This window comes from Ciconia boyciana, chromosome 2 (assembly GCF_034638445.1).
Source record: "Ciconia boyciana chromosome 2, ASM3463844v1, whole genome shotgun sequence".
Classification (NCBI taxonomy): Eukaryota; Metazoa; Chordata; class Aves; order Ciconiiformes; family Ciconiidae; genus Ciconia; species Ciconia boyciana.
Genome location: NC_132935.1, coordinates 114,530,299 through 114,543,023, shown reverse-complemented (window position 1 = coordinate 114,543,023; position 12,725 = coordinate 114,530,299). Strand labels below are relative to the sequence as shown.

General features: G+C 35.0%; 1 protein-coding gene across 7 annotated transcripts in view; it reads right to left on the bottom strand.

The window, feature by feature from the left end:
• BBS9 (Bardet-Biedl syndrome 9) overlaps nucleotides 1–12,725 on the bottom strand; it is a 309,847-nt gene that overhangs the window by 169,789 nt on the left and 127,333 nt on the right. For all 7 annotated transcript variants that reach the window (XM_072853644.1, XM_072853649.1, XM_072853643.1 and 4 more), the window contains one exon: nucleotides 4,951–5,133. In XM_072853644.1, the coding sequence (XP_072709745.1) occupies nucleotides 4,951–5,133 (183 nt within the window). The remainder of the gene's footprint in view (nucleotides 1–4,950; nucleotides 5,134–12,725) is intronic.

The following is a 12,725-nucleotide window of genomic DNA, read 5'->3' as shown; positions in this document are numbered from 1 at the left end:
TGGGGCTGACCTGTTTTTACTGAAAAATGATGGTTTTTACCAGGAAAAGCTTAAAGCTCCTTCCTTTTATTTTGGTGATTAAAGGTTTAAAAACCACTAGCTTTTTTTTTTTTTTTCCCCCCCACTTCTACTGGACTTAGATGCTTGACTGTACCAGAAGAGTCTTTCTGAATGGTTCTGTTGCATGGCCTTGATTCAAACAGGAGGAAGACTGGTTTATTAGTTTTGATTTTTGAAAAAAGACAGTCAACATCATTTAATGTGAAGTATTTTTTTCCCAGCTGGAAAAAAGGCAACAAATTTCATGTGATTCTCCCTGTAAAACTACTTATTTTCAGCTTTATTATCCATCTTGTGTCTAGAAAGAAGAAGGGGTAGGGGGCAAAAATAATGTATCTGCTATAAACTTGTCTGTTCACAGACAGGAAGAATACAACTGTATGGAAAACTGGTTCCAAGTTACTAGTTGTCACTGCCCACTGCCTTGTGGTGGTTTTGGGTTTTTGGTTGGTTTGTTGGGTTTGGGGTTTTTTTGGTTTTTAAGAAATTTAAAAAGTATTTACAAAATACCAAAAGATAATTTGTACTGGCGCATGGCAAACAATAAAATATAAAATATTTCAGCCTATTTTAAAATATTTCAGTCTGTTACACAGTTGGAGCTTCACATTTAAAAAGTGGTTAAAATGACAAGCAGAGTATAGAACATACAAGACACAAAAAACTAATTCCAGATGTATTTTACTGTGATTAAGACCTATGTTGGATTATACTCTAATTACAAAAATTAGTGAAAAATGACAATTTCCAATAGATTCTAAGAATTAGGGCTCATAAAAATTACTCTCGCTAAAGAGGTAATTATTAACTCAAAGCTTCAACAGTACTAAACATTAATGGAAAAATTCAGTAAAAAGTTGGGTACTGTCAGTCTTGACAGAATTAAACCTCCTGGCATTACAGAAATAACCTTATCTTTAATCTTGAGAACTTTCACTCAGTAAAGGATTCTTTCCACAAAAGGGTATTTTCTATGTTACTCAAGAACTCTACAGTAAAACCCACCTGCTATCATGCATAAAACCTAGCAGGCTATCTAGTCTTTCGCAAGTGACTGATCTTTTCCCAGTGATTCACACTGAGATCATCTTCTTACATAAAGCACAGACACTTTTGATAGTAACTCCTATGACTCTTACTAGGCACTTCATGATTTTCTTCTGACACCACCTCTTTCATCATTGCCTTAAAGTATATTTTTCTACTTTATCTAATCAACACTGTAAAGTAGTAAATTTATAGTCACTAACTTAAGTTAATTACACTAGATCATAGAGTCACTTAAAAATGCATTTCACCCTCAGGCATTTTTTTTCTTCCAAATTACAACTTCAATAAGAAATTAAGATTGAATACAGACATTTACTTGGTTGGTACAATTCCAAACATAAATAAAAGGAGACGAAAACATACTTCCTCGATGCCAGTTTATAGCTGTTACTATTAACTATAGTATCACAAATGTGAGTATAACAAGAAAGGGACGATTCTGAGCAATGAAGCACCTGTATGTCATTATTTGGTAACATCATGAGAACTATGAAAACATTTATTCTTCAGTAAAGTTACTATTGATGGCTATAGTGCTGAGGGCCCTCCATCAGTCCTAAAGTTAGAATGTTAGTATTGACAGACATTTTTTCCCTTTGTAATATCTTAAACAAAGAAAGCATTAATAGCTTAACGATCAGACATGAGCCATCAGTCAATCCAGACGCCGTGCAACCATTATATCAAAACTATCCCATGTAGCATGAAGCCTTTGAACCCTTTAAATTAGCCTGGACAAATTCCCTCCTTTCCCAAAAGGACTTCTTATTGTAAACATATGGTTTATCACAGACTCAGCATTTTTCAAATATCTTTTTCCATCCAGATAACTCAGCTTGGTAAAGTATAATCACTGGAAAACATCTCTTAAAATGTTCCTTGCTTTTTTTCATTTTTCAGACTTTATAGTACTTCAAATTGTTGTCACTCTCTGTTATAAGCTAAGAACTAATACGTTAGTCTTGCAGGACAGACACCAACTCTCCTGGAAAAAGTGAATTGCATAATAAAATCTGTGATACATCATTAATATTATTATGGTGATCATGGATTCTTTTGCCTCCAAAAGCACTCTAAAATAGTTTTCTACCATATATTTCAACAGATAGCAAAACATAGGACTCAAAACCAGTATACATTTTAAAGTATAGTTTGCATGGAGCTGCACACTATGTTCTGAAATACTGACAACATATACTTCTACATTTTGAATATGGGTTTAATTTTAGTCCCACAGTAACAAAGTACATTGGGACAAAACTGCAGCTAAATTCCATGCGAATAAGATTAACTTTTATTCGGTTTTGGCATCACTTTCTTAATGGTTTCATTAGCAGAAGGATTAGCTCATTTATCCCACTGGTCAAAAGCAGAGACTTGAGACATCTCATTCAATTTCTGGTGTTATACTTCTCAGACTGTGCACAATTCTTGAGAGAATCACTGAAAAAGAGGAATGTCCTTGTATTTCCAATAATAAACAAGAGCAACCCTTTTAGTCAGTTTAATCAAAGCAACACTATTTAGGTGCTAGTTAGAAGTTTACTGCTGGGAATAAAATATGATGCAAAATATCTGTTATTCCCAGAAAATATGCAAGTTTGTAGTATTACTTCCACTATATCTTTGTAGACAAGAAAAAACAAATTTTACATGTTCTTAGACAAAAGTTTGCAGCAACAGAAACCATTTAGCAGTCTGAGAAAAAATTGGTGACAATGGGAACACAAAACACCACTTTAGTATTTGCTAAATATCTAACTGGAGTGATAGCCAGGTCTAGTAAACAAGATGCAATCTGTTGTAAATGGAATGGCATGTATGAGAATAATGTTGATGTTATGGTCAGAGAAGCATTTCTTTTTACGGTAACAGTATATTCTAAACATTTCCCTTTCATTAAAAAAACACTTCCATAGTTTAATGCTCACAAGGCAGAAAATGTTCTGGAGATGCAGACTGCACCCAAACTGTCTTCTACCACATTCCCTCCAAATAAAAATACAACAAACCATTGTGCAGAATTGTTTGAAGAGTAAATAAAAATTCTTCAGAGTACTTTCTTTCACCAGCGTTCCACTCAACTGCTTGCAAGGAAACCTGAAAGCTAGCTAGGAGCTTCTGTCTGTAAATATCATTGGTATGTCAGAAGATTTCCCCCTTCCTTGCCTAAACTTCTCCTTAAATTACACTCAGATTTCTGTGGTACCATAACCATTTCAATATGGCACATATTTCTGTATTTTGTAAAGGTTTCATTCCATTTCCAACTCCAGTTATTGTTGGTTTCATTTTTCATCCTAGCTGCTCTGCAGGACGTATATCCTTACAATATTTATGTGAGGCCTTACAGCTTTAACATGGAATATTGTTAACTACTATATCAAAACCACATCAAGATATATACTGAAGTGATATCCTGTATTATAGGATACACAACAGATTTCACCATGTTTTATCAAAACATGTGTCAAAGCAATGCAATTCCTGATGGCAAAATAAAACTGAATCCTGCAAAAAATGGTTGTTTTGGCTTTCATGAGATTCGTATGAACTTTCTTTCAATTCTATTCATGGGAATGCATACTCCTCAGTTGTGCAGCTTGATTTTTCAAGTTTAAATGAGGAAAAAAACCCAAAACAAATCTCAACAAAACTGTTTTGCTTTGCCTGCCGGTCAATATCATGCAAAATGTCAAACTAGTTTCCCTCTCCCCCAAGGCGGAATTTGCAGATGATCCTAGATTCACTTGGAACCCAGTGCAAGCTTTCTAAATGGCCACAAACCATTCTAAGTGTTCCGGGTAGGTACCAAAATCTGGATTCACTGTACATTGCAAAAACCTTGTGCAGAGAATGAAAATTAAAATTAATGTGTACTTGGATAGTTCTTACTTTTTATTCTATAGAAGTAATTTGTGAAAGGTTATGCAGTATACTTTATAGTTCTGATACCTAAAAGAAACTATTGAGGCGTATTCATGTCACAGTTTATTTCTCTTCTAACTGTGGCATGTTATCTTTAAGTACTTTATTATAGAACCCAGTAAAAAGGCTGGACTTGAAACTAACTAGAGATCAACTCTAGTTGTTTTAAGTTTAGAACACTCCTTAATTCAACTAAAGCAGTGTTTAGCTGGGGACCTTAGGCGAGGATAGAATACAGCATTATATTTCTTTACAGACCATTCTCCAAATTTTGGACACAATCTCACATAGTCACGCTCATTAAATCAGAGCAGAATTTGCAAGTTATCTACACAATGCAGGACTATCTAGAGCATGGTTTGGAGAATACAAGTACATTATCTATTCACAGTATTTTCTTTGTATAACTTTCATCCATTATATAAACCAATGTGCAAACGCTGAAGACAAAGTATGGCAAATGCTTAATAGATTAAATGTATTACTGTGTGTACATGTCTATATTTTATAGTTCTATTGGAATGCGTGCATGTGAGTACATTTGAACATATATTATATAGCATTTATATTAGAGTCTTCAAAAAATTGGGGCTATTCTGTTTGTGCTAATAACTGGACAGAAGCTAAAACCAGCTAAACTTATGGGAGACACTCCTACTTGGGTTGATAAGGAAGGATTAAATGGAAGTTAACTGGTATCACCCATATCTTCTAATGAAACATTCTATAATCGACTCCTAATTTCCCACTTTCCTGTGAAATCAATATAGTTTGCATCAAACACCTACTTAATAAGGCTACCAAATCACTTCAAAGGACAGTCTTCAGCAAAGTACATGGGGAAATATGTAAATTTCAGCGCTTAAAGCTCTGTCAACAAGCATTTTTCGAGCAGCTCGTACAGATTCTTACCAGCTCTTGTGTATCTTCTGCTAATGGCAAAAACGTAGCTTCCAGAATAGCAACTTGATCAGCGCTGAGCTTCTGCCACAGACTAATCAGCATAATCACCAGATGGGTGGCACTTTTCAACTTTGTGAATGCCTGGAACATGTTGGCTTGATTTTCTTCTGCTGCATCTGCTAGAGCTATTACCTGCAAAAATTACAAATGTCTGTTAAGTATAATTTTACCATCCGTGAACACTCAACACTGAAATTACCTTTGGCACACTCTTGTTTTCCTTTAGAAGATCCTGAGGAATTCTGTTTTCCATAAACACAAACCACAGAGTATTAAATGAGTTATCATTTCTCTAGATTTTTCTTTTGCATACCCAAGGCAATCTCAAGTCCATATGGCAACAGGATTAATCTATTTAGTACAATCAGTGTAGAAAGGATTCTGTTTAGAGTATATTCTTAAGGCATTCCTGAAATTGATCCCCATCATATCACATAATACATGATAACAGAGTAACTCTCAGGTTTATACCACAGAAGACACTAATCCCCATATGACCAGCAAGCCTACTGTATTAATCAAAAACAATACATTGATTTTATGCAATTAAAAATGCAGTATATAATTATTTCCACATGACCATAACGGCCATCTGTTACTTTATTAACTCTCAGGTCTCTCCATGTTTTGCACTAGTTGCTTAAGCTTTTATGCCAAAATGTAAACATTATGGATCATATATATGAAGGCAATATCACTTTAACTGCCAGACATTACGAAAGAATTTTCAAAATAAAATAAAATGGCAGATTCACTTCTTGTAAGACGGTAAGATAGTTTTGCTGAGTACTTCAAAGATGGGGAAAAACAGAAGAGCTATTATATGATATTCTACTCAGTTCAGAAATAACTTGTCATTGTATATAATATTGTCCAGTCACAGCATTACAAAAATTGATATTTTGAAAAACATTGCTATAAATGCCTTCTTCCTTGAAATACAATGTTTAGACATTTTCCATCACTGGTGAAAAGTGAAGACGACAGTGATTTCAATATGCAATTGCTATCATTTCAATATTACAACAAGAGATTTTCCATGGTATTTGCACTGAATTACTTCAACTAAAGGAAAGGAACAAAGGTTAGGGGTTTATCCTGGGGGAGCACAACTTACAAGACCTGCTCTCATGAATGCCACTACATGTTCATGTTGCCTGAATAACACTTGGCTTACAGCAGCTCTGATTATCTTCATTGTCATTTAAATCAACACAAAGCACCTCCCTCGAACACGTTCTCCTTCTGTTTATTTATCTGCAAAATGGGGTAATAGGTGCTTGACTGAGTTGTGAAAAGCCTCACAGAAATGCAGTTAAAGTGTAATTAGTATTACAACAGAATTTAGAACTTAAAACTTGCAGAGCTTGATCCATTAAGATTTGGCAACAGCAGGAAAATGAAAATACTATACGATGCATCTTCAGCTGGGAAACAAAGCCAACCAGCTGTTAGCATTTGGTGGAGGAAAACTATTTTTAGACTGCAACACTGGCATTGAAGATGTGTGTGTGTTCCCTCCAAGCTCCCATGTGACTGGGAAGATAAAGAAAACAGAATTTTAGGGAACTATAAATATGAAACATTTCAAACAAAACGTGTTGATAGCTTTTGTTTTAGATTTTAAAATGTAATGTTTCCAAATAAAATGGAGAACCCACAGGACACTCATGAGTCCAAACACTACATAAATCAGAGCCGAGTAACAAAACAAAACCAAAAAAGCCCAGCTAACCATGCAAACGAGAAGTGAGAAATTAACTCCAAATAGTGAAAACCAACATGACATACTTTGGTTAGAGGAGAGTAACAGCATCACAGACGTCACCTGATGTAATCGTGCCCACATTCAGTTTGCTCGGACCAAAGCCCTGATGTTCTTCATACCTCATTTTCTACACAAGGTGGAGTTCCATATTGCAGTTACTTTTCAACAGAGTTATGAGTGACAAAGCTACACAACAAACACAACACTCTGTAGTACTCTACATCAGTTGCATCTGACCACTGTAACCAGTAATTGTATGCACTATACAGCTTCATCTTTCTGAGGAGACAAGCAACAACAGTAAAGTTCTCCTCAGTCTAACAGGGGCCTTCAAATACCTGATCACCTTTCTTGTCCAATATGCATTTGAGAATTTTCGGAAGAAAAATATGCTAAGATTAATTTAACACACTGATGACATTCATCAGTATGCTTCCTATAATATCATTACTGGATGGGATAGTGCAATGGATAAATTCAGAATTCCTGGCATTTGGAATAAAGGCAAGCTAGCTGTATCCTATTATGGATAATGCTTGGCTAATATCAATTTTACTGAAGAAGCAGGCAAATACAGTTGCACTTGTGTGACAACTACCTGAACCCCACTTACACAACAAAGGTAAAGGACACCTAGACCAAGTCCTTAATGAATTCCTAGGTGGTCTCTGTGCTATATTTCAACTTACACTGTACTGTATACCTCAGAAGCATAAATCACATAAAGAGAAGTAACTGACATGGCCTTTTACCTTAAGGATCCTGCATTTCAGAATTTGCTTTCTTTCCATTTTATAACCATGAACAAAGAAGATACTCACCTTTTCATAGGCTACAGATGTAAAACAAATAGCCCAGTACTCCCAAACAATACGTGATATACCAAGCCTATAAGCTATTTTGAAAGCAGCTTCATAAAAAACCCTAAAAAGCACAACTGTTAAAGTTTGTGTTTGGTACAAAATTCTACAGTTCTAATGCACAATAATACAAGACAAATATACTAGTGACAGGCTTAAATTTCTAAAGGAGAGGTGCTGTCTTGGAGTGTTGCAGGTCACTGAAACATATAGCAATTCAATCTTTACATGACTGCATATACACAAGTTCTACTTTACATTTGCAGAGAAACCAAAGAGGGAAGAAAACATTTCTAAGTACTAATTATTCTGTTAATAGATGAAGAAGTGACCTAATATAGCTTTCTGAGATCTGGAATAGCCAGGATAATGCAATATGAATTACCATAGGATAATGTAGGCACACACAGTCATTGTAGTTTTAAAAAAGCCTATACCACAGACAGAAAAAAGGTTGTCAAGAAGACAGCACCCTTTGAGATACCCTAAGAAAGCCAAAGCAACACGGAAAGCAGCTGGAAAGGACTAAAGATACTTTGCCAATACATGGTTCCACAGTAAATAGTTAATATGGGGGGGGGGGGGAAGAAATCTTTCCTCACAGAGGAAAATTACTCTAAACATCTCCCAAGACATCAGCTATAAATTTTAGAAGCGTTCTGGGGTTCTTCATTCAAACACTTGCAGAACTTAAGGATTTGTAAGTTCTAAAAACATGACTTCACATTTTTAATTATTTTACATTCACCTGAACATTATCTGTAATTGTATTTTACAGTAGTTGAGGGAAATAAAGAATCCATACCCTTTGCAAACTGAGATCCTAGTCTCTTCAGACTCAATCATGGTTTCTCCATAATTTCCTAACTATATCTTCAATTCTCACAGTCCAATCTGCTTAGTTAAGATCTATTTTATCATCTTTCTAAACAGATAAAAAATAATTAAAAAAGCAAATCCCTATAAAATAATAAAAAAGCAAATCCCTCCCTGTCTCACTTTTTCACAGGGTAGGTGGAAAAAATATATTGCAACCGGCAGTCCCAAGTGTAGCTTAGATGCAAAGATTTTAGACCAACTGGAAACTATCAAGTAAAAAGTCCATCTATGTTCTATAAGACCCATCATTGCCTACTTAACATTTTTCTTTCTTCTTCCTTAATATCACAAAGCTTTCAAACAAAGAAAACTAAAAATAAGTTTTTCAAACTTTCTTTCTAAAAGCAATGGAAGAAAGGAAAGTGGCTGATGCAGGAAAGATTTAAGAGGTACTGGAATGGGTTGAAAGTACAGTATTGAATATATAATTTTACAGCTGATCAAAACTTGCTTTTCATTTACATCCTTTTTTGTTTAAACTTTTCTGACCAAATTCTTGCTCTGTTTCAATTCACCTACCTACAGCAAAGTACAGGCCAGTTATTAATGAAAGCATGTTGTAAAAAGAAAAGAAAAAAGAGAAGAACTATTCTCTAAATTAAGATAATATTTAAGATTTTTACTAAATTTCATATTCACAGTTGCAAAGGTAGAGCTGAAATCCAAAATTATTTTTATAATCTTGAGAACTTCACCCCTCAACACCAGCACCAGGATTTGACTGCAATAATTTCCAAGCATAGAGCATTTCTCATGTCTTCAGCCTTAAGTGTTCAAGCAGAAAGATTTCTCTCCATGCTTATTTCATTGCTAAGTAGACCTTATAAGATGTCAAGCATTTGAAAACTGTAAACTAACGGTGATTCAAGTCTTAAAAACAATCAGATTTCTCCATTATTAGCACTTACTTAAAGATATTTTTTAGGACATTGTTTAACATCCAGCAATAACTTCAAAATTACTAATCCCTCTTGAAAAAGGCTTGCAACATACCCACTCTTGTATATTCAGACAAGTTCCTTGGGGCAATAATGAACATCACTCTCCCAGGCTTATTCCAATAATACAAAAAAATACAAATACAATTCCAAAATTACAAAATGCCTTCTTATTAGCTGGCTAGGAAGCTGATGAAAACTTTGAAAAAGTAAAGGGCAAGAAATTAGTATGAAGTTCCAAGAAGCTTTCTTTTGAGTTGGTAGTATATTTTCTTGGAGTCCCTAACACCATCGGGACTGAAGACTCTCACAGGTTTTATGCCATATTCTAGAATGGAGAACAGGAAATGTGACTGACAATTTGTTTTTCTTTTTTTAAAACAGCCAAGAAAAACATAACTGTCCAGCACTGGTGAAACTTTAGCTAACTAGTGTTATTCTCATCTAGTTCTATCACATTGGGTTCAGCTTCTAGTAAATTTGAAGTATCTTAATTTTTAGCAGAAATCAAGTTTGAAGAGAGCAGATGTTTGGCATTTAAGGAATATGGAATCTCTTTACATTTCATCCATAGCACTTAGGAGCAAGTCTTCTACGCAGAATTTGTTAAAATATGAAAAATAACATCAGAAATGTAACTATTCTGAAATGGACACAAGGATGATGAATTATCAAGACTATTATGTACTCCACAGTAAATTAATCCATAATCAAAGCCTTTATACCTGGTTTCAAAGGAGTACACAGTTATACAAGCAAAAACAGAGATCACAAGCTCACAGGTCTCTTCTGGCAATTGTTCTTATGGAATAATTTATTGCAAGGTAGTTAATTGATCTGACCCCGTGCAACTACTTTTAAACAAAATTAGATCTTCATAAACCAGGATTTTAATGCATATAAAGCAGAAAAAATAGAGAGCTGAGAAATGCTAGGATTACTGCTTGTTCATTCCCATTGCAACAGGACATTTACTACTACTCTATTTCACCCTTTCCCACATTCTCTCATTTTAGAGAAGGAAATAAAACTCAGTTACTAAATCTAACAAGATCTAACATAATATTTTTTGTGGTTTTAAGAAGTCTCCATCACATATCCTAGTTCACATAGAACATGTAAGCATTTAGTCAATTTTTTTTCCTTACAAGCCCCTTTGTTTACCTTGCACACATGGCATGCAGCCACATACAAAAGCTAAGACACCAGCAAAGCAAACCTTTAAAACAGATAAGACAACATAAGTGATAATATCAATTTAATTAATAAAGTCCTGAATATCCCTTACTCTGGGAGTAAGGGATAATTTTCTTTTTTAACGGCCAACTCTCAAAGTAGTTTGCAAAGTAATAAAACAGTGTTTAGCAGCCTGATTCCCTGTGCAGACCATCTCACTCAACAACCATTGTGCACACAGCTTTTGACAGGTGACTAAAGCTTTATGGAATGTGGACGAAGATATCCATGTCAGAGCATGATCTTTATCAAACACTCCGTCACCAGAAAGAATAACCATGTCACTCCTGCAAGGGAGCACTTCTAAATGCTGTGGCGTTCCCACAGCGCTGCAATGCGGACATGAGAGAGCACATTGGGATTAAGTACCTCAAGCCACAATTAACTGACCCTTATAAGAATGCCTCGGCTAGTGCTAACCATGACCGCAGTTTTTAAAACTGTGGCATAAGCCCACCATGATGACAACAAAGCATCAATTCACTAGACAACAAATACTCAACTTTGAAGTGAAGCTCAACAAGACCTCGATCTGAGAAGACAGCAGAGATGAAAGACTGCAGCATGACGACCCATGCTTTATCTGCATGCACCCAGCTACCTCCTGAAATTCTATTGCCTCACTTGATGAATGTGAAATTATTGATCATCACAAAGTAATTACTATAGCAATCTGTGCCTCTGGAAACTAGAACAGCCAGATTAAGGAAATACTCAAGGTTGCACGGGAAGTTGTGTGGTTTTGTTTTCTTCTATGTTATTTCCACAACAGAATTATCTTTAACAGCTCTACTGCACCTTTCTAAATTGGAATTTGCCACGAAGCAGCATCGCCTACAAAGTACAACACAGGTTACAGGTTAAGATGGCATTCAACTCACTCTATGAGAGCCAAATGCACGTACTGTTTAAATTCAGAATCCTCTTCTGAGACTTCACATATATCAAAGCTGTGTCTGACCTTCACAAGCCAAAGCAATAGCGGATTATTATCACAGAGAGTCATGCTGCATCATTTATTTTATTTCATTTTAAAAACTAGTGACAATGATGTTAATAAGAAACCCTTTTGGGATAAAGTAACTATCATTTCAGCTATACAGAGACATAGTAGTATGAATATGGTCAGTTCAAATGGAAAAAGAGATCTCCACCCTTTTCATTCTTCCTCTTTAGAACACTCAATAAGGAAACAGGCTATGACTTTGTCTTCACAAGTCTCTCTTCCCCTAGCTTTTACCTATACCACTATACTCTAACTAGACATTTTTTGAAAATTACTGCAAAATATTTAGTGGGTTCAGGACCCCGGGCACATAGAGGAAAGAATACATAGAGGAAAATTATTTAAATACCTGACACTTTACCTCCTCTTGATAGCCCATCCACAAGTAAATATTGCAGCCAGTTTTGCATGTGAGTAACCGCTTGTTATTTGGTACAACAATTAAATACCAAGACGGGGCAAAAAAAAAAATTTTTCTTGAAGGAAGGCTACAAACATATTCCAAAATACATATGATACTTTTCAATACATTTAGAAGCAAGTTCTACATTATAAAATCCAAATTTAAAAGTGGGGTTATAAAATCAGTAGCTTATCTGAGTGAAATAACATCTGTTACAAATTACAAAAAAACCCCAGAAGCCAGTGAGTTACAATAAATCCTTTACTTACGCCTTCAAAACAAAAGTTCCATTTAAGCATAGGGATGTACTAAATAACACACAGATATGTCACAGAATCTCTGATAGTCAATGAATATTGAAGATAGAGTTTCACTGTGAAGCTGTGGTTGAATTGGCAGCAATGTATAAAAAAATACAGCCAAACACTAGCTAAATGGAGACAGAGAGGTGGAGAGCTTGGTTTGTATCACCAAATATACGTTATTATGTAATGATAACCAAAAAAATTTTACAACAAGAAAACAAATTTTAAACAGTGAAGTTGCATGCTTTGTATATTAAAATAAGCTGTGAACCTAAACAGTTTAAAAAACTAACACAGGCCTCATCTTGCAAATTTCTAATTGTATTTCA